This window comes from Fundulus heteroclitus, chromosome 4 (genome assembly GCF_011125445.2).
Source record: "Fundulus heteroclitus isolate FHET01 chromosome 4, MU-UCD_Fhet_4.1, whole genome shotgun sequence".
Classification (NCBI taxonomy): Eukaryota; Metazoa; Chordata; class Actinopteri; order Cyprinodontiformes; family Fundulidae; genus Fundulus; species Fundulus heteroclitus.
The window spans coordinates 10,420,044-10,440,189 of NC_046364.1; the positions used below are offsets into that span (position 1 = coordinate 10,420,044).

The 20,146-nt window shown below is 40.0% G+C and overlaps 1 protein-coding gene across 1 annotated transcript in view; it reads right to left on the reverse strand.

The window, feature by feature from the left end:
- The window catches only part of fto (FTO alpha-ketoglutarate dependent dioxygenase), a 172,364-nt gene that overhangs the window by 117,095 nt on the left and 35,123 nt on the right, over nt 1–20,146 (reverse strand). Inside the window, exons 4-6 of the mRNA XM_012881966.3 lie at nt 12,391–12,516; nt 7,939–8,018; nt 6,795–6,938 (exon numbers count right to left, since the gene is read on the reverse strand). Coding sequence (XP_012737420.2) covers nt 6,795–6,938; nt 7,939–8,018; nt 12,391–12,516 — 350 coding nt within the window. The remainder of the gene's footprint in view (nt 1–6,794; nt 6,939–7,938; nt 8,019–12,390; nt 12,517–20,146) is intronic.

Sequence of the window (20,146 nt, forward strand, 5' to 3'; positions counted from 1 at the left end):
TCCAAGACATTGTGTTAAACTGTGACTTCTCTGCCTAAACCTCACAGAAAACAAACATTAAATATATTTTTTTTTTACACAATAACCTCACTTTAAATTAGTATTTTTATTAATCACAACACACATATTTAAATATTAATATTTTAAGCGTGTCCGTTTAACATTACTGGCTCATAATAGCCGTGTAATTCACAAAGAAAGCAACCTGTCATTGTTCGAATGTTTTACGTAGAATGCTAAAATATAATAAATGTGCAAAGCACTCAACTTTTTGAGCTATTTATCTTTTGCTTTCAGTCATACTTAATTTTTTTTAACAAACATAACTCACATAAATGTGTTTTCTAGGCCGGAAACAAATGTCTCTCCTTTCCAAAAATCCCAAGACTGCTTATATACCTTATAAACTGTGCAAACAGAAATACATGAAACTATAACTATCTATAACTATCAATTTAGATATTTCCTAAACTAGTTTAATAAAAAAAAACGCAAGTAGTGGTTTCAGTCTAAAGATGAAATACAACTAAAAAGTTAGAAGCACCTTTTTCAAAACTATTTCTTCAAATGTTGACATTTTGATGTGGTCACTGTTGTGTCAGATGAGTGTCACCTTCCCCTCCATCAGCCCCAAAAACAACAAAGGAGCAGAACTATTTACACAAACAACCCGAGTGAGGGCTGTCTGAGGCAGAAGCTGTGCACGGAGTCATCCTGCCATTTACTCCCAAAAGGCTCTGATCACAGCGGGGATGACATGCAAGGACCGGTGCATGTCAGGGAGAATACACAGCCAGTGGCGCTGCTCAGCAGCCTCCCAGTCGCTCCATACAACACACCCTTCAAAGAAATGTCATCCTTTATGGTCCCCTTCAACACACTCCAAATCCACTCCCCTTCGATCACTACAGCTCAAACACACAACAAAGCCGCGAGGGCCAATATCGGACGTCCTTTTCTCCCAGGCTGTCCCTCCTTCTATCCCTCTGATTGTCTGCCTGTCCTTTGGTGGGAAGAAACCAACCTGTGTCTGCGCTTTGAGCTGACACGGATTCCTGTCCCCCACAGCGCAGGCCAGAGGCAACCACAAAGCAGGCCATCTAAAAGCGACCGAGGAGCACCGGCTATTTGGTATTTGGAGTCTGGCCGCCCAGCTGAGCGCTGCCAAGCGGGGAAACTCAGACTAAATGCCACCTTTCGGTGCAGGCAGATCGAAAGTCTAAGTGAAAAGGAGAGAGGCTGTTAGGCTGGGTTTTTCCTCTGAGATGGCAAAGGAGGGTGACTCCCCTGCGGCAGTCGCTGTCATCTCTCCAGGTGATGGACACACTAACTACGCATTAGCTCCAAATTAGTCCAGCGACCACCCACTATGGCAACTCTGCTGGAAAAGCTCAGAAAGCCTCTTTTTTTTTTTTCCTCATTTAATGAGGCGCAATTTTTTTTTTTTTTTCTTCACACCTTCACAGTATTCCCAGAGCGGGTCCAATCAATTTCCGGGTTCGGGGCCCTGAGGTGAGGGCTGATGAGAGTGTGATCGATCCCTCTCTGCCGTTCTCTGTTTACCGATCCCAGCCTCCTGACACAGCGGCCAGAATAACTGCTTTTGCCCAAAGTCTCTGCGAGCCTCCCGACGCTTATCACACACTGGCCAGCGTGGGCGCATAACTGCAAGCCTATGACTGGGCAAAATATTGCAAACATTTTTAAATTGCATTTGAGGCCGCAAAGAAAGTTCTTCTGTTATTTCCCAATTTTATTTATTAATTTATTTTTTTGCATTCAATCTTCCATAACATCAGTAATACTAATGCTCTGTCCATGAATTAAACAGAAATCAAGGTGAAATACATCAATAAATTCTAATATAACTGAACATTTAACTTAATACTATTAATTCGATTAGAAATGTGAAGCTCACAAATATAGAATTTCATGGAGAGAGCTTATTCAAATTGTTTATGTTATTATGGATGAACATTTATTGAAATATTATCTAACTCCTGTTCACACAGTTCTATAAACGAACATATCAATTGAAAGTTGAGGGGAAGGAAAACAGTTGTGAAAGACATTTCAATCATATCCAAATGTATTGTCTTGCATCAATGAAAACAAAATCCTGCACAAGATCAGCTGGACAAATGGATAACGTTCAAATAACAGGACTACAGGAAAAAAAATGTGTCATGTAAAATATACAAAGCATAAATAAACTATAATTTATAAGATACAATAACTGAAAAAAAGATTTGCGTTGGAAGAAACACAAGAAAGTGTTTCAAAGCCAAGCAAAGACTCGAAGACCTGGGGGAGGCATAAAGACCCTAAAAACAGGACACTAGCAGGTTAAACACACTTTATTCTGTTTACTTTCTGACAGATGTGAAGAAAAGCTTATTCCCTTCCTTCAATATTTACTATTTGGTGCCTAGCATCACATGAGGGGTGGGGGGGTGTCCCTCAGGGCACTCTGTCACACACCCACCTGGGAAGACACATAGTGGCTTTAAATGAGACAAGACATTTGTGTCTGGGATTAGCATTTCAAAGCCAAACATGCACACTGGGGCCATGTGGTGGTATTATGTTAGACTTATTTGACTGACTAGGACAGCAGGTAAGATTAAAAGGCGACAGAGAGAGAAGGACTAAACAGGTGGGAAACCTTCCTTTATTTCGGCTTCCGTCTCCCTCCGATATCGGCTTCAATCAGGCACCTCGCTCCATCCCCAAACTCAGACAGACGGATGACAGATGCTCCGCTCCCGCAACAATCAGACCCCACCTATATCCTGTGACAACAGCCAGCCCCCTGACCCTCCCTCGACTGCACCGCATCAATGGGCTGTGAGCCGGAGCGCTCTTTAGTACTTTTTGAGCAAAGACCCGAAAGGCGCTGCTCGGGGTCAGGTTTCCCGCGTGTCTCAGGCTTGTTCACTCCTGGTCGTCCATGTCAAACACGACCTACGCAACGCGCGCCCACCAAGCGCCAAAGTGGGCCGCCATCATAAATAACTCCACCAACAATACATCATTGAGCTGGGTGTTCTGCTCTCGTGGGCAACTCCAAACAAATGGCCACATCGATCATTGCGAGAGCAGGGAAGGGTAGGCCCAAGCCCCTGAGAACACCCCCCTCTTACTTAAGCACTTACACACACACACACACCCCGACGCTTGTATAAAAAGCTCCTTGTTTTCCTAAATAAACCGGCCTGACCCTCCCGGTGAAAGCCGAGGCCTGGTAATCCTGCGGCGCTGTGTGGCAAAACTAGCAGGTGTTGCTAGCGCAAAAAACCAGCGCGGCGGTTCTCCAGACGCAGACCACCCTGTTCCTCGGCAGCGCTGAATACTTAATATTGCCTTCAACCTTTAAACAACCTTATGTCAGACTCATCTGTCATGGCATCCTGCTGAGGGTCCCGGATGCTGGCGTCTGCTCAGTTGTGCAACTCCGGCGCATGGGTGTAAAGAGGGTGATAGGTGAGATGGTATATTAACTGCTGGCCTCCAGCTAGATATGGCAGGAGGCTGAGGCCCTTCTCTTTTTGTGACCTCGCTTTATCCCTCCGAACCCCAAGCCAGCATCACTCATTGTTTTATATGAAGAGAGGTTACAGACGGGACAGGGGCACGGCTCCGTCTCCAGGAAACATATGGAGAGCCTATTGGCTTGCGATCCATCACAGGCCAGAACAAATGAGAGCAACCTGAATTTCATATTGTAGACATTTCCCTGAGTAGAACAACAAAGCGGAGTGGGCAGCTGGCAAGCTCCCGTTCTGCTATTTAGAGAGCTCTAACCTGCCATCAAACAAATCCCAGCATGAGTTAAAACTCTTATCATGCAAAAAAAAAAAAAACACAAAGATCTGCAAATGAGAAACAGTATTAAAGCTATCACGGCCGTTTGAAATTGTTCTAATTTTGTTACTTTACAACCACAAATGATGCACTTTATTAGGAGGTTATGAAACAGATGAACGACAAAAACGACATGACGCCATGAGGCACACGGGTTAGGTTAAAAAACAATATCTAGGGATGGGAATCGAAAACCGGTTCCTGTTCAGAACCGGTTCCGTGTGTTCCAATTCCATGGCACCGTTTGGCAGCTCGGTACACGATTCTCTTATCGATTCCAAGCAGCACTAGAGCCGGGCAGCACGACTTACGTCACGTTTTGTACGTAAGTTACGCACAAGGCATTCAGTAAGCGTGACTAGGTGTAAGTCTAGAAAAGCAAAACAAAAAAAATGCCGACCCAACGGGTAAATCGATCGAAAGTCCGGTCATCAAGGAAAAAATCAGTGGATCATTAGCTATACCTAAAACTAATACGTTTGTGGTGATTTAATGAATTTAGCGTTAATCGATAAGAAAATAAAAGCATAAATTGTCGTCTCGATCACTGTCTATGGGGGCAGCCGTTATTGCCTGACATCACATCCTGTGACGTAATGTTGCAATAAGGCACTGCGCTCTACAACAATAGTTTCAGATTTCCAGAGGACTTCACCATTGAAATTCACGAGAGCTATTGTTGAAGCAACAATGCTCACTTTCATGGCAGTTGGATGTTCCAATACATCGGGTAAAAGTGAAAAAAACATTAGTTTTTTCACCTTTCCGATTCATGATCCACCGCGGGCTCTTTTGTTGGATTGCCAACTTGCCATCAAACTTCTGGCCAGAGAGAAAAAACGTTATCTGTAGCCAACATTTCGAAGAAGAATGTCTTCAAGATGACATGAGAGCGAGACTTTTTGGTACGTTTTTCTTTTTTATAATGTAGAATTTGCCGGAACATTTGTTTACCGACCAGAGGGGCGGAGTGATATGACACACTTTGATAGAATGCTCACTGTTGCGAAGCCCACTTATTTTATGCGATTTTGGTCTTATTTTTTATAAAGTCGCTAGTAAATTTCATGAATTGTGGGGTTGCAGTTTTTTGGGCTTGTTTCTGAAAGTGAAGTCGCTTGTTTGGGCTCTAAACTAAGTGACGCTCACATATCCCTCCGCCTCATAATGCACTGCAGCTCATCCTGACAGTAAAGGCAGAAGGAGCCGCTCTGACCTGTATTTTCTGCAGTTTACGGTTGCAATAACTGATGATAACTGCTGGAAGCAGATTAGGCGGCGCAGATCACCATTTTGAGCAGAGATTGGTTCTATAGATGAGTTTTATACTCATCTTATAACATTGCAGAACCCAACCCATAAACAGTACTTTAATGCTTAGTTGTTGTCTTTTTATGTCTCTAAAATGTTAAATTAGTATTACTTTAAATTTAAATGCTTAATACCATGCCTATTTTTGTTTAAGAGGTTAAAAAAAGTTCCCCAAATTGGAATTGATAAGGAATCGAATCGTTTCATAGAATCGATAAGGGAATCGGAATCGTGAAAATCTTATCAATTCCCAACCCTACCAATATCCCAAACCTTGAACATCTCACAACATCTATGATGTGGGCGTGTATTTCTTCAGCAGGGGCAAGAAAACTAGCCAAAGTTGATGGGTGCTAAAAGCAGGAAAATCCTGTAAGACAGACAACCTGAAAATAATGTTCACAGATGCTCACAGAATAATGTTCACAGAGTTATTTTATAAGGAAAAGAGGACAAAACTCTCACTGGGGCAGCTGTAAAGGCAGCGATAGGTGGGTCTCCAATTTATTGTCCGAGTGGCTGAACACAGATGGACACCAACCATTTCTTTCACATGAGCCCCAGTAAAATACATTATTGTGTGTTGTTGCTGAAAAAAGTTCAAAGGGTATGAACTGCAAGACACTGGATATGTTCCGTAATGACGCTGCTATTCAAGCAGGCTTTTAATTAGACGTGTGGGTTTTATGGTTTCGTTTGTATGTTTTTTTTTTTTTTTTTTTTTTTTTTTTTTTCTTTCCATTTTGTTTTAAAATGCTGTTTAGTATTGTTGTATACTGTTTTTTGTATTTGTATTTTACTGTGAAGCACTTTGTGATTTTTATCTGAGAAAAGTGCTATATAAATAAATTTTACTTACTTACTTACTTACTTACTTCCGTAATGAAAATGTTGCTTCAGGTGAAACTGGTTCTGAAAACAGTTCAACAAAGCTATCCGTTTTATTGTCTAAAACGCATTTTAAGTAGGTCATCTAAACCGGTGCATCTTGTAAGATTGTTGTCTCGACTCAACTTATTTCCCCAAACAGAATATTAGGTCAACGAAAATGTTATAATATACGTCAGTGCACTGGATTTAAATACATCACGGGTGTTTATATCGATATGACACAAAAACCCACAAATATATGTTTGCTGTACTACATCTGCTTCCTTAATTAGAAGCTTGTCTGTGTTGCTTGCAAAGAAAGATTTCAGTATATTCAACACCAATTTCTGCTTTACGGATTAAATCATCATCATCATCATCATCATCATCATCATCATCTTATTTGCAGATGGATCTTAGTTGTTTTGAACCTGCTTGGGGCACCAGATGGGTGGGGATTAAAGCCTCAGGGCCACTCAATGTAAGTTAGAGATTCAGAGGTTCACAATCCCAATTTAACAAATGTAAACTTTTGAAGACAATGCTACTCTGCAAACTCTTTGGGGGTGCAAGTTCTGCTTATTGGCAATATTTGCATTTTGAACAATCTAACACAACTCAAATAGCTTCCTAAAAAGATGTGGAAATAGCTACCAACCATCCCGTGGACGCGCGCAGGAAACCAAAGACAAGCAAATGTGTGTATTCATGTGCACCTGAAGGTTAACACACGACCGCCATGCCCCCACCTCATTGTGAATCTCCTCACAGTGCTGTAATGCTGTCGGCTGCAGGGTCACCAGGCTGTGGGAGCCCGTCTCGGGGTCAGTGTGCAGGTTGGACAGGGCCTCTTGGCACCGTGACTGGATGTAGGTCAGGGTCCCCTTAGAACACTGATAGGAACGAGAGCAGAGTCACAAGCAACACCACGACATGAATGAAGGAAATACACAAGGCCACTAAACAAAGGGGGCAACAATAAAACAGCTGATAGTGCATGCCATAAAAAAACGAAATAAGTAAATGAACACGTTATTCTCTATAATATTGATCATTTTCAGAAAAAGATTGATACATATAGAGACATATATAGTATATATACTATACTATATAACATATATACCAGATATATATATATATATATATATACATATATATATATATATATATATACATATATATATATATATATATAAATATACATAATACATATATATAACAACATATATATATAGAAAAGATATACACTATATATATATATAGATACATAGTATCGATATAAGATAAATATATATATATATATTAGATATATATATAATATATATATATATATATATATCTCATTATATATATATAATATATTATATTTTATGTATATATATCTATATATATATACTATTATATATATATATATATACGTCCATATATTATATATATATATATATATATATATATATAATTTATATTTAATAAAATTCTGCGATATACTGTTTTCTATCTAATCTATCTATCTAGTACCACACCCACACACATACATATACATTCACTTATATAATATATATATACCTATATATATATATCTACACACAATATACTACACACCATATATACATATATATATGTGTGTGTGTGTGTGTGTGTGTATCTAGATAGATAGATAGATAGATAGATAGATAGATAGATAGATAGATAGATAGATAGATAGATAGATAGATAGATAGATAGATAGATAGATAGATAGAAACAGTATATGCAGAATTTTATTAATATCAAAATATCAAGTTGAATGATTTGATGTTATATGTGGTCCTTAGTGGAGCTGCTGGCTGCACATCGCATGTCCAGAACAAATTAAAAGCAGACTGTGTCACATCTCACTGTCTGACTTCTCACCTCGGCCACTCTATGAGTTGAGCTGAAGCGCGCCGTCTCTCCAGCAAGAACACAGTGCTGGTGGGTGCTGTTCAGGTCATCTGGCAAGTACGACGGCAAAGAAAAACCATCAGCACAATAACCAACATTATCGCTGCAAACCACCAAACCAGGAAACTAGATGCTAAATACAGAAGCTAAAAACCAAAAGAAAATAAATAGCATATTGATGTGGAATTGATTGTTAATGGGAGTAAAAGGGAGATATTACATGAGAGAAACAGATGAAAAGCGGGGAGTGATTTAGACTAAATCAACTTGTACACTCGGACAGAGTCCCAGCGGTCCAGCATCGACTCGGATAGAGGGAAGAGCACTGTAATATAATTTTAATTACCAAACAGAACCAGATCGCGCTCAATCTGTCAAGATGGAAGCGCCATACCCGCAAACATTTGTCCAATATCACACAAGCTTTACGGCGAGGCCGTAGCGCTGTTTCCTGTGTATCCCGCCATGTGTTTCTTTGTGTGCATAGATGTTTCTCAGCTCTGCCATTATTTGCCTCCTACCAATAATTAATTTAGCCATGACAGAGCTGTCATTCACAGCACATGTGCATATTTACACCCGCCTTGAGCAAGAGTACACCAGCTAATGCCTGTGATTTGAAAGTCAAACAGCCAAATGCTTTAGGAGGAAGATATTATTGTTTGGTGGAAGGAAGGGGAGAAGAAAAAAAAAATGAAGAAGAAGAAGAAGACGGTGACAAACAAAACAACTTGCCGGTGTTTTCTTCACCCTGATGAGATTGTGAGGGATTAGGTCTCTGGGCAGAATTACTCTGCGTCTTTAAAACTGTTTATATCCAATAACAAATTATCTCCATCAATCTGCTCTTTTCTTGGCGCCTCTAATGCAGCCAGTGGGATCAGGAGGGAGTCGAGGCAAACTCGATAACTGTAATAAATATTTATCTTTCTTTCAACCCCTGTGCCGGCTGCCACTTGTCCTCCTTTTCCAGGAAGCAGGCTTTTAAATATATTGGGTCAACTCTTTTTTTCTGCAGTTCCCCCCCTGTGCATTGGGAGCTGGAAATCAGATTATTGAACACACCCGGTGTCAAGACTTGCATTGTTCTTTTTTAACCACTGAAATTCCATTTGGGTGGAAATGATGGTGATTCAATTTGCCTCCAGCAGCTCAGACATTAGCAGTTCAAAGGGGGCCAGCCGCCGACAAATGGTGCTGAAATTATATAATGGCGTATGTGGTTATACACCATTGTAGTTTCCTTTTAATACAGCAAAACTACTTATCAAGGGGTGTATGTCACAAAAAACACAAGTACAATATATTTTAACACCCGCTTTAGTTGTATCTGCCTCGAACGTGAGCATTTGGGATGAGGGAGGGGTGTTGGCGCCTACCAAGAATCGCCTGCGTGACGCATTTTGGTGCAATAAGAGTCCTGGAAATTTATGGCCGAGCGAATACGTCGGCACGCCGCGCCAAGTGTTTCATTCAGGTAGGCCGACAAAGCGACAGACGGCCGAGGATGGCGCAAGCTGCTATCGTTGTGGAGCAGTTGTCCTCTCAGGGGCGTGCTCACCAAGTGGAGCATAAATCCCCACTGATCCGCGACAGTCAAGTCCCATTAGAGTGGTCTGCGGAGCAGCCCATCTCTCTATTATCGCGGCCGGCGCGAAACTGACGGTTTCATTGTAAATCTTCCGCCGGAGAGGGTGGGTTTGGAAGCCCTGTCAGACTAAACGCTGGCAGACGGCGGCGCTCTGTGACGAAAACTGTCAAAAGAGTCATCAGAATCGTATAACCTGTTTGGTAGTGAATTTTAAAGTTAAATCATGAGAGGTTAACTGCCTCGTTTGGTTTCATATAATAAATATGTCTATTGTCAAAGTACTTTATGGCGATGCAGGTGGCCCCAGAACGCAGATTTCTCTCAGCGTGAATTACTCTCCTACCTGTGTGTTTCTACACTTATTAAAAGGTCCATTATACAAATGAAAACTGTCAAAGTCTTGTTTTAGCTCAGATGTATTTAATTACTGAAGTAAATGTTTGTGTAGGTACTTTACAACCTAACATTTTTCTTAATGATCACAGCATTTTAAAAATGTAACCATCGTGGATCTAGAGTGAGTTTTAGAAACTGATGATTAAAAACACTTAATGTCTAGGAAACCCTCAATGAAACAAAGTACGAAAGTACAACCAACCCTTCCAAAAAACACTAGAAGGTCTGACGCAAACATTAAGATCATATATAAAGCACCCCAGGAAGCCTAAACCGTTGCCGTGATTAAAGGACTTAAGTCGAGGGTTGCTATAAATGTTCACGCACTAATAGGACATAAATATGTTTCTAAATTGACATCACAGGTTTTTAATTAAGCACACAAAATTCCAATCAGAGGTTTAAATGCAGTCATCAACGGCATCAAAAGGGCATTGTTAAAGAAGGTAGTGGTTCACAGAGTGCTGGATCAAAGTGTATTAATAGAAAGTTGAGCAGAAGGAAAAAGTCTGATAGAAAATGGTAGACCACCAACAGTGATAACTGTGGCCTTGACAGGATTGTCAAAAAAAAAGTAAATTCATGAATTTGGTAGGGTTTCCAAAGAAATGTGACATTTTTAGTCCAGTTTTGCAGTCCATAATGGCACTTAATGCATTGACTTCAGCGTCAATACACTTCTCGTGAAGCTCCCACCAAAATCTGGACTGGATTTTGCTTGACAATCCTATCAAGGCTATGGTTACCTCTGTTTCTGGTGAACCTTTTTCTGCCACATGTTTTCCTTCCACTCATCTTTCCATGAATATGCCTGAATACAACACTTTGTGAACGTCCATTTTCCTTAGAAATGACCTTTTCTGGGGTGTCCTCCCTGTGGAATATGTTAATGACTGCCTTCTGGACATCTGTCTAATCAGCACTATTCAATGATTGTGAAGCCTACTGACCCAGACTGGGACCGTTTGGAGCTCAGGAAACCTTTACAATGTTTTGAGTTAAATAGATAGTTAAGGTGTGATACTATGGGTTTACAATATTTAACTGTTTCATAATATTATAAATTGGGTTTTCACTATCTGTAAGCCATAATCATCAAAAATCAAGAAATTAAGGCTTGACAAAGTTCTCTTTATGTGTAATGAGTCTATATAAATTTGACTTGTGCACCCAACTCTGCTTTTATAAAATCCATAGAAAGTTGTTGTTCTTTTTGTCCCATAAGTAAGGATAAAATCAATTGTTGAAATGAAAAACGCTCAAAATGATCATTACATCCATTCCCATAATGACTACATGTGTACCTACAACCCTTCTGAATGGATCAAAGCCCAACTTTGAGTTCATGGTGTTCAGAGGGTTAAACAATTGTTTCTCATGTAGGTCTACAGATAGCGTCCTAAAAACAAGCATCATCAGAAAGAGTTAGGTTGCTGTCAATCATCACAGGCCTACACATGTTCGCACTTAGTAAAATTATAACCAAGACATTTTACACATTACAGAAAAAAGGCTTTACAAGCAAACAGCAGCTAAAAGAAAACAATCACATTTGGTATGACGTAAGGTTCAGTTTATTTTGTTTTATTCTGATTTGTTTCTTTGTAGGAATCTTATGAGATTTGGGTTTCAGTTTGAATATAGCACCAAACAAAAAGTAGGTCTTGTCAACCTAAGTAATAAATAGTATAATAATAAATAAATAGCAATACTAAAATAAAACTATCAAGCAGTGAAATATAACTTTCACAAAAAGAATTGTTGTTGCTTTTTTTGTCAAAGCAGGGTGCCTCTATAAAATAATAAATACCCCCATCCACCAAGCAGGATTCCTCCCTTCTTGTACATCTGAACACAGGCCTCCGCTGTGATGTGGATAAATGTCCTTGCACTCAGAAAATATGAGCAAGCCTGGACGGGCCCGGGGGACCGAGAAAAAGGAGGGTGGAGGTGTCTGCCGAAGCCAAAAGCATTAAGGCATGATTTACACCCCTGTGGCTTTCTGTCTGTTTTCCCCATAGAGATGTAGTCAGCAATGGGTCACAGGACTTCAAAAAATAACATTTGGTTTTCCTAACCTCTCTAATGCACACAATTTCATGGAACCTTAAAGCTGTGTGTTCGGGGCCAAGAAACCTCTCTTTCACTCACTCCGTCTCCTTTACAAGCACACAGACTCACACGAGCACAGACACACGGTTGCCTCAGTTCCACTTCTCCTGCAGAGAGAATTAGAAAGATGAGTGCGGCGCAGGAAAAGTGAGAACGGAGTGCATCCCGCTGCTTCGGGTCATTTGGGACAAAGTACACGGAAACGCTGAAACCCAAAGTAATGAAAGTCTGCCCTATCCCCGTATTCAGACATGGTGGCGGATGCATGTTAACACGGGAGCGCGTGTTATGCTGCGAGCGTGTTTGCGGAGAAGTCGTGGTACCTCTCATGTAGTAGCAGTCTCCGGACTCCAGCGGCAGCATCAGGCCAGGTGTGTGGATGTCCCAGGCCACTTTCAGGCCGATCCTCCACCTTGACTTGTCGACGCTGCTGCCTTCGCTGCACTCACCTGTCGGTCATACACATCCCACTTGAATGTACTATTTAAATACAGTGTCTTGCTAACGTATTCCTAATTCTTGATTTATTTATTTTATCACATCTTATCATGTTGCAAGCAACAAAGTTGAATGTGTTTTATTGGAATTTTTACGTGTTAGACGAGCACAAAGCAGAGCATGATGGTGAAGGGTTTCCTTGACTGAGTACATCTGACGGTCAAGTAAAATGACAATATTTCATTGACATGGTACTCCTCCCCATCACCTCAAACAGTTATTTTCTAACTTTGCCATCTACTGCATTCAGCTCCATTCATCTTCAAACCCACAGCACGATGCTGCCACCACCATGTTTACCTGTAGGTATGGTGCTTTCTGCACGATCACAGGGCCGGATTATCCATAAGGGCCAGTGGGCCAGTGCCCAGGGGCACCAACCATGGGGGGGGGCACCACATGACACATGCTTTAAAAATATATTCTTCATAAATTGTTGTATTATTTACTTGAAATTGTTGAAAGACCATGCATTATTCGTTTTGTGAACACTGATGTCACAATAATAATAAATGATAAATAACTCAAGATTTTTTTTATTTCAACATTTTAAAATGAGATATTTGAATATTGCTCACTGCTCATATGCCTACATGTAGGTGTGTAAGTTAGTAAATCGTAAATTACAAGGATCAAGCTTTGTCGCATCTGAGCAGAGCTCCTTCCTTTGATTGTTGCAAACTTTAAAAGGCACTTCTGATGGGTTTCTCTGAACAGATACCTCCCTCCTCTCGCTTGTCTGTAAAAGATTTATAGATAATGAATGAATGGTTAGCAGGTCAACATATTCTCCCACCTGAGCTGCGGATCGCTGTACCTCCTACCTACCTGGTTTACTAAGCCTGGTTTCTGCTTCTCTGATTAATGGTCTTCTCTCCTGAGCTGTCAGTGTAGGTCGAAGGTTGTATCATTTTAGGTTTATAGTTGTCCATCTGCCTTCCTGGGTCTTCATGTTGCTGCTTGCTCAATAATGTTCTCTACCAACCCCTTCACAGAAGAGCTGTATTTATATTTGGTGTAACTCATAAGGCAACTTTTTAAGGCAATTACTTGCACGGAATTATATTTAGGAGCATAAGATCAAAGGGGGCTGGATACAAACACATGCCCAACCTTTCTCATTTTCATTTCTAACAAATTTTGGACACCATGTATCATTTTCCTTCAACTTCACAGCTCTGCTGTTCTACAACATAAAATCCTGATACAATGCAAAAACAGACTAAACTAAACCAAAAATAAGTTAAAATTTTCTTGATATTAGTGTATTTGTACTTTATTTGAGTAGGTAGATAAGATAATCTGCCAATTGAATAAGATTTTTGCACTTAAAATAGGAAGAACTCATCTCCATCAACTTATTTCAAGTACATTATATCTAATTATCTTATTTTAGGGGTAAAATTACTCTTCCCATTGGCAGATAACCTTATTTGCCAATGGGAGAAGGAGAATTACACTCATTTCAAGAACATTTTACTTATTTTTAGTCCTGTTTTTGCAGTGTAGAATAGATTATGATTGTAAGTAGAAAAATAAAGTTTTGTCTCCACAGTATCGTTGCTCCGTGACTGTTTCTCCTGAGGGATGGGTGAGAAAATTGTACTACTCTACGAAAACGCATCACCTCGGCCATAAAATAACGCAAAGACTATATTGAGAATTAACACGATAAGAGTCTGGACTGTGACGATTAAATCAATACCACCCAAACAACGTGGATGAAAGATGTAAGGCCTTGTCTCCAGAAAGTAAGAATCACTTAACAACTGAGCAAAGATGATACGTGTTTCTGTGGTTATAACTGGCTGTTAGCACAGGATCTTTATGCTATCATTATGCTGTGCAAGAGGAAATAGTTGGATAAAAGCCCCTGATGTTGTTTGGTGAGTGTGTGAGAGTATGTATCTTGTGATATTCATGTTGCAGAACCCATTCACTGATACCACCTCGCCCGTTCTGCCCTCACTCCCCCAGTTCTTACACAGCGTCCTAGGAAAACAAGATTTGGCTGGGCTGGCCGACACCCTTCAGCAAAATCAATACTAAAGTCTTTCTGGGCCTCTCTGCCCCGTGGCTGCCTTTTCCTTTGCTCAGCACGGATAAATAGTAACTTAATTTCCAGCCATTGTGCTCTGAGAGCCGGCTAATGACAGCACTCCCAGAAGGCCTCGGGAATGGCGCAAGCCCATCCTCTGTGCCGGAAAACACTCAGTTGCAGCAGATTCCTTTGGATCAGAGAAGCAGAGAGAGAGAAAAAAAAAACACATCTCTGCTGTTCTTCTGGTCAAAGGAAATAACAAGGTGAGGCAGCTGAGATAGTGAGAAAAAAGATTCCCGCCTTAATCTCAACAGGTATAACAGAAGGAGTGTCTGTATTTCTAATAGTTACAGCAAATTGCATTGTGTCCTTTCAGGAAGAGGCCTCTAAAAGCACAGTCTGGCTCTGGGAAATCTCAGGGCTTTACAACTGGAACACAGTTCGGTTTAGTTCTCATCATAGTATCCCCACTAAAGTTTGGAGCTGTGAGGTCATCCAGAGTTGGAACTGCAAGGTGTCATGTTTGAAGCCTGTGTTCTCGGGGTCAGAGTTCAAATGGTCTTGAATAGATTAAAAAAAGCAGACCTTTAGACCAGGTGTTACTCCATATGAGAGGTCAATACAGAAAGACCAGCTGTGAAATGTGTCGGGATGCCAGAGCAATCTGAACTGCACCTGTGTGATACTGCAAACTAAGAACCTGGAGACACAGGTTGTGACTGCACAGAGCAGCCAGCTTTAACAGAGTCATTCATAAACTATATCTGTTAACCTTTTTCACAATTTGTCATATTTAAACCAAATATTTCAATGTATTTTATAAAGATTGTCTGTTATTGACCAACACAAAGTAGAGCTTAATTGTGAAGTGGAATAAAAATGCTACATGTTTTCAAAAATGTTCACAACTAAAAATCTGAATGGAGCAGATTTCTATTCAGCCTCCTATGATTAACCTCAATGAAATCCAATACATTGTAAGTCTAGGAACCGCACCACTTATGTCAGGGAAAAACTTGGGAAGAGTTTTAAAGCAGGGTTAGTTTATAAAACAATATCCCTTTGCACAGTTTGGAAAGCACTCACAAAGCACTGTTTAATCTTGCATCCAAAAATGTAAAGAGTATGGCAAAACAGCAAACTTAGTGAGACTTGGTCATCCATAGACTGACACGCTAGACAAGGAGAACATTAATCAAAGAAGAAACCAAGATCACTATGGAAAGCTACAGAGAACCACAGCTCAGGTTGGATAATTTACTACCAGGACAGCTATTTGTTGTTTACTCAACAAGGCTGGTCTTTCTTGAAGGGTAAGAGGAGCATAGCTGTTGCTAAAAATGCCCTGTTTGCTGTTTTCATACATGTGGAAATTGGTGCTCTGGTGAGAAGAGACCTTTTTTGGGGGGATGAATGTCAATAATATCAGAGGAGGCATTTGTCTAATATGTCATAGCTCTCCACGTTCTCAGTCTCTGAATGTGTCTGTTCCAGTGACCCTTTATAATCATTCATCTTTGCTTAATAAAATTAAAATATTTACCTGTCCAAACAACATTCTACCTGTGCTGTTATGTAGCATTTCCCTACTTTACTCAAAGTTTCTAGTGACATATTGATGGCAACTGACTCAAGGGCATCCACTGTAATGGTTTTCCTGGATCTTCCATCTGCCTTTGACACTGTTGATTGATTAACAGGCTCCGATATGTAATCAGTCAATTGGATGTGGTTCTAGAATGGTTTTAATTTCTCTTCTGGCAGAACAGTATTTTTGCACACCCGTTCATGTCAGAATCTAAGGGCCTGTCTTATGGGATAACACAGGGCTCTGTCTTGGGAACAATGTTCTTTCATTTGTAGATTTCTCCCCATTGGCGAATTAATCAGGCAGTTTTCTGATGTGTCTTATCACTCGTATGCTGATGATATTCAGCTCTACTGTTCTTTTAAGTCAGCTGAATATTTAAAGTTGTCCCCTTGATAATGTGTTTTAGTAGTATCAAATTGTCTGTGAATACTACTTGCAGGTGAACTCTTGTAAGACTTGAACCCTAACTATTGGCCCTAAGAACTGAATAATTGAAATAAGGCAATATCTTGGTGTATTGGGCTCTTCTGTCAAACCTAATCTTAGAAAGTTTGGTATTATTTTTTATTCTGCTGTGTCACTGGAGAGCCATTTACATGGACTAATCACAAACAGTTTATTACCATCCTCATCATCATCTTTTTGCAATGCAGCTACCTCTGCATACAGATAAAGCCCAAAAAACACAAATACAACAAAAAAATGCGAGTAGCCACTTTTTTACAATTATATAAGGTTGTGAAATTGTACCACTATATAGTATGCACTAATTGCAATGAATCATGTTTTCAATGTACTAAATTATATTATGAGGAATATTTTACTGTGGAAAAAAACACAAGATAAAATATGCCTCAAAAAGCAAAAGAACAATGACAGCTATACTGTCATTTATTTGGGGCTTACAAACATCACCAATAAGAGTTTATTGTTGTCATGTTAAATCAAAATACTTACAGGTACTGTTGTCCACTATACAATAATATCCCATCTTTATGTCTAGCATGATGCTGGCAGCATCCTCCTGTGTCATTTTCTTCAATAACAAGTTAGTCCAATGTGATAAGAAACTAGATGGGGTTAAATTATTTTAGGGGCAGCAAAATACATGAGACTGGGGCAGAATTTCACCATCCAGCATGACCATAAACATTCAGTCAGTGCCACAATTAAGGCATGTCCATGTGTTATAATGGTCTTGGAAGTCCAATAGAGAATCTGTGACCTAAAATAGCTTTTTTACAGATGATCTTCATCTAACACAAGTAAGCAAGGGGTACTTTGCAATAAAAATGGGCAAAAAAGTAATTCTTTAAATGTGAAAAGCAGATAGAAAGCCTCAAAAGACTTGCAACTGTAATTGCAGTGAAAGGTGGTTATAAAAAAAGTATTGACTGTATTGCATTTTTTTTGAATGCATAAAAATTGCAAAACCCTTTCTAAGACTTCACATGATTTGAAGTAAAACACTTTCTTCCCTGTGTTCTGTCCTGCAGTTTGTTTTTTGTATCTGCTCTAGAAAGCAAAGTTCTCTCTATCTCTTTATCAAGTCAATCAGCAAACACTATTAGCTCTCGAGAGTGTAGGCATTCGGTAATTAGGAGACATCGTATTATCCGAACAGTACAGTCTAGGAACACTTATCAAAGCAGGGCTCATTATTCCATATCAGATAATTGCACATCGATCATTTCTCGGGGAAATGATTTAGATGAGATGTAGTGCTTGCGATAAGGCCTGTTTGTCAGACTGCGCCATTGAGCCGATGTTAAGGGCTCAGATTCAAATGTCTGTGATCTCCCAATGCACAGGCAGCGATAAGACTGTCAGCGGCGAACTGGTGATGACATTTGATAATGCCCTGACACTATCACATAGATGGATCTGATGGTTGCCTCACCAGAGGCCATGTCTACAGCTGCTGCAGCAGGGCTGCAGGGCCTTAATACACAAGGTTACCTGCATCTGATCCACCACCCAGCAACAGAGATAAGTGCCTTGGATGATTGTTGAAGTGGATGATTGTTGAAGTGGAGGAGAAATATATTTTATAGTCCTACTTTTCAGTGTCAAAGTAGGACTTATTTCCCTGTATATTTACAATAAACTGGTACAAGGCTTAACAAAAGCCTTTTACTTTTTCACTTAAAGCTATAGTTGGTAATCCTGTTTAAAAACACTTTTTGTTATATTGGGTAAAATGGTCCTTCCATCCTGAAAGTAGTCAATACATTATATATTCAGAAAAAAGAGGTTAAAAAAATCGATCTCTGTGGGAGCTGTACACTGTTGCTGACTCCTCAGCAAGGAAAGTCGCAATTGTCTGTCCTATAAGTTGCTAGATGACATCATGGTGTAATTAAGCATATTTGCTTGCGTACTTGTGATCCAGGCTGTAGGAAGGAGAAGCTTTTGGAAAGACAAAAATGTGATTAAAAACTCTCTACATATGTTTAGAATTAAATGCACTTTATGAAATAAATCATGTTTTTTTTTTTTTTTTTTTTTTTTTTTTTTTTTTTTTTTATAAATTGCCTGAATCCACACTACACACGTCAAATCTTACCAAAAAGACAGTTATTAGAGGCACACAGTGAACTAGGTGAATAAGGGATTCAAGCTGTGTGTGAAACAAATTCAGGGAATTATTTTAGTGCAACAGTTTCAGAGAAAAAAAAGAGAAAAAAACTATATTTACATTATATTTATGTCCTGCTTTCTAATCCAGGGCGGAATCACTGGCATTTTTGCGTACGAGTTATACAAATTGTATATGAAATCGGAGCGAGTGGATCTCTCTCCTCCCTGCTGTCTTTGCTCTGACTGCAAGCACGACGGGGCTTTCAGGACGAGGCAGCTGCAGCGTGTCTGAGAGACAGACAGCGCTCACACACAGACAGTAACTGCAGATTAACTGGGGCTCAGCAAAAACACAGAAAACAAAGTTGCTACATTTGCCGATAGTCGCTTTTGTGAAAAGTCGCTGAATATATCAGCAAAGTCACTAAGTTAGTAAGACTGGAGCTGCAGGCCTGTAAAACCTCTAACCACTCCCTGCTGTTTGTCCTGAATGGGATTGGTCATACTTTTGGTTCTGCCCACACACCTCTCTGTCCCTCCAGTTCCAGAGGAATCTATTGGTTGTCTCACAAGCCAATCATGCTGATGCGCTCACGTAATGCCAGTGTGCGTGCACGTTCCTTGTTGGTTTCCGCTTGCTGGCTGTGAATGCACACTTCTAGTATTTATGTAATGCGGCTAGCTTAGCGGTTACCTTAGCAGTTAGCTTCCGTGTTAGCCGTTCATTGTAGCGCTGCTGCTCTCACCATAAACTTTGAATATGGCTGAGAGTCGCAAGAAACAAACTGCGTACAAGTTTATGAGAAGAAGAGGAAGGCCTCAGTAGAAAGTAATAAGACCAGGGTGGATTTGGGGAAGTTATTCATGCACCGAGGAGCAATAGAGCAGGTAGGACGGTCTTGTGCATGCACAGTTATTCAAAAAGGGACTTGGGGAAACTTCCGGAAAAATCACAGACTCTACCTTTGACATACAGATAGATCTCAATAAATTAGAATATCAATGACGATGTAATTATAGTATTTCAAGTGAATTTTCTTAGAAATCAAAAAGTTTATTTTTAACACAGAAATATTAGGTATTCCCCATGTTATCACCCACACTATCACAGGCAAGACTGCTGACTTGACAGCTATCCAGCAGACAGTCACTGATACCGTCTGTAGGGAAGGTAAGCCACAAAAGGCCATGGCCAAAGGAAGCTGGCTGTTCAAAGAGTGCTGTATCAAGCATATTAATGGCCAGTTGAATGGAAGGAAAAATGTTATAGAAAAAGGCTCACAAGCAACAGGACATGAGCTAAATCTGTTAAATTCCTTCCTTTAAGCCACTCCTGAACCAGAGACCACTTCAGAATCACCTTACATTG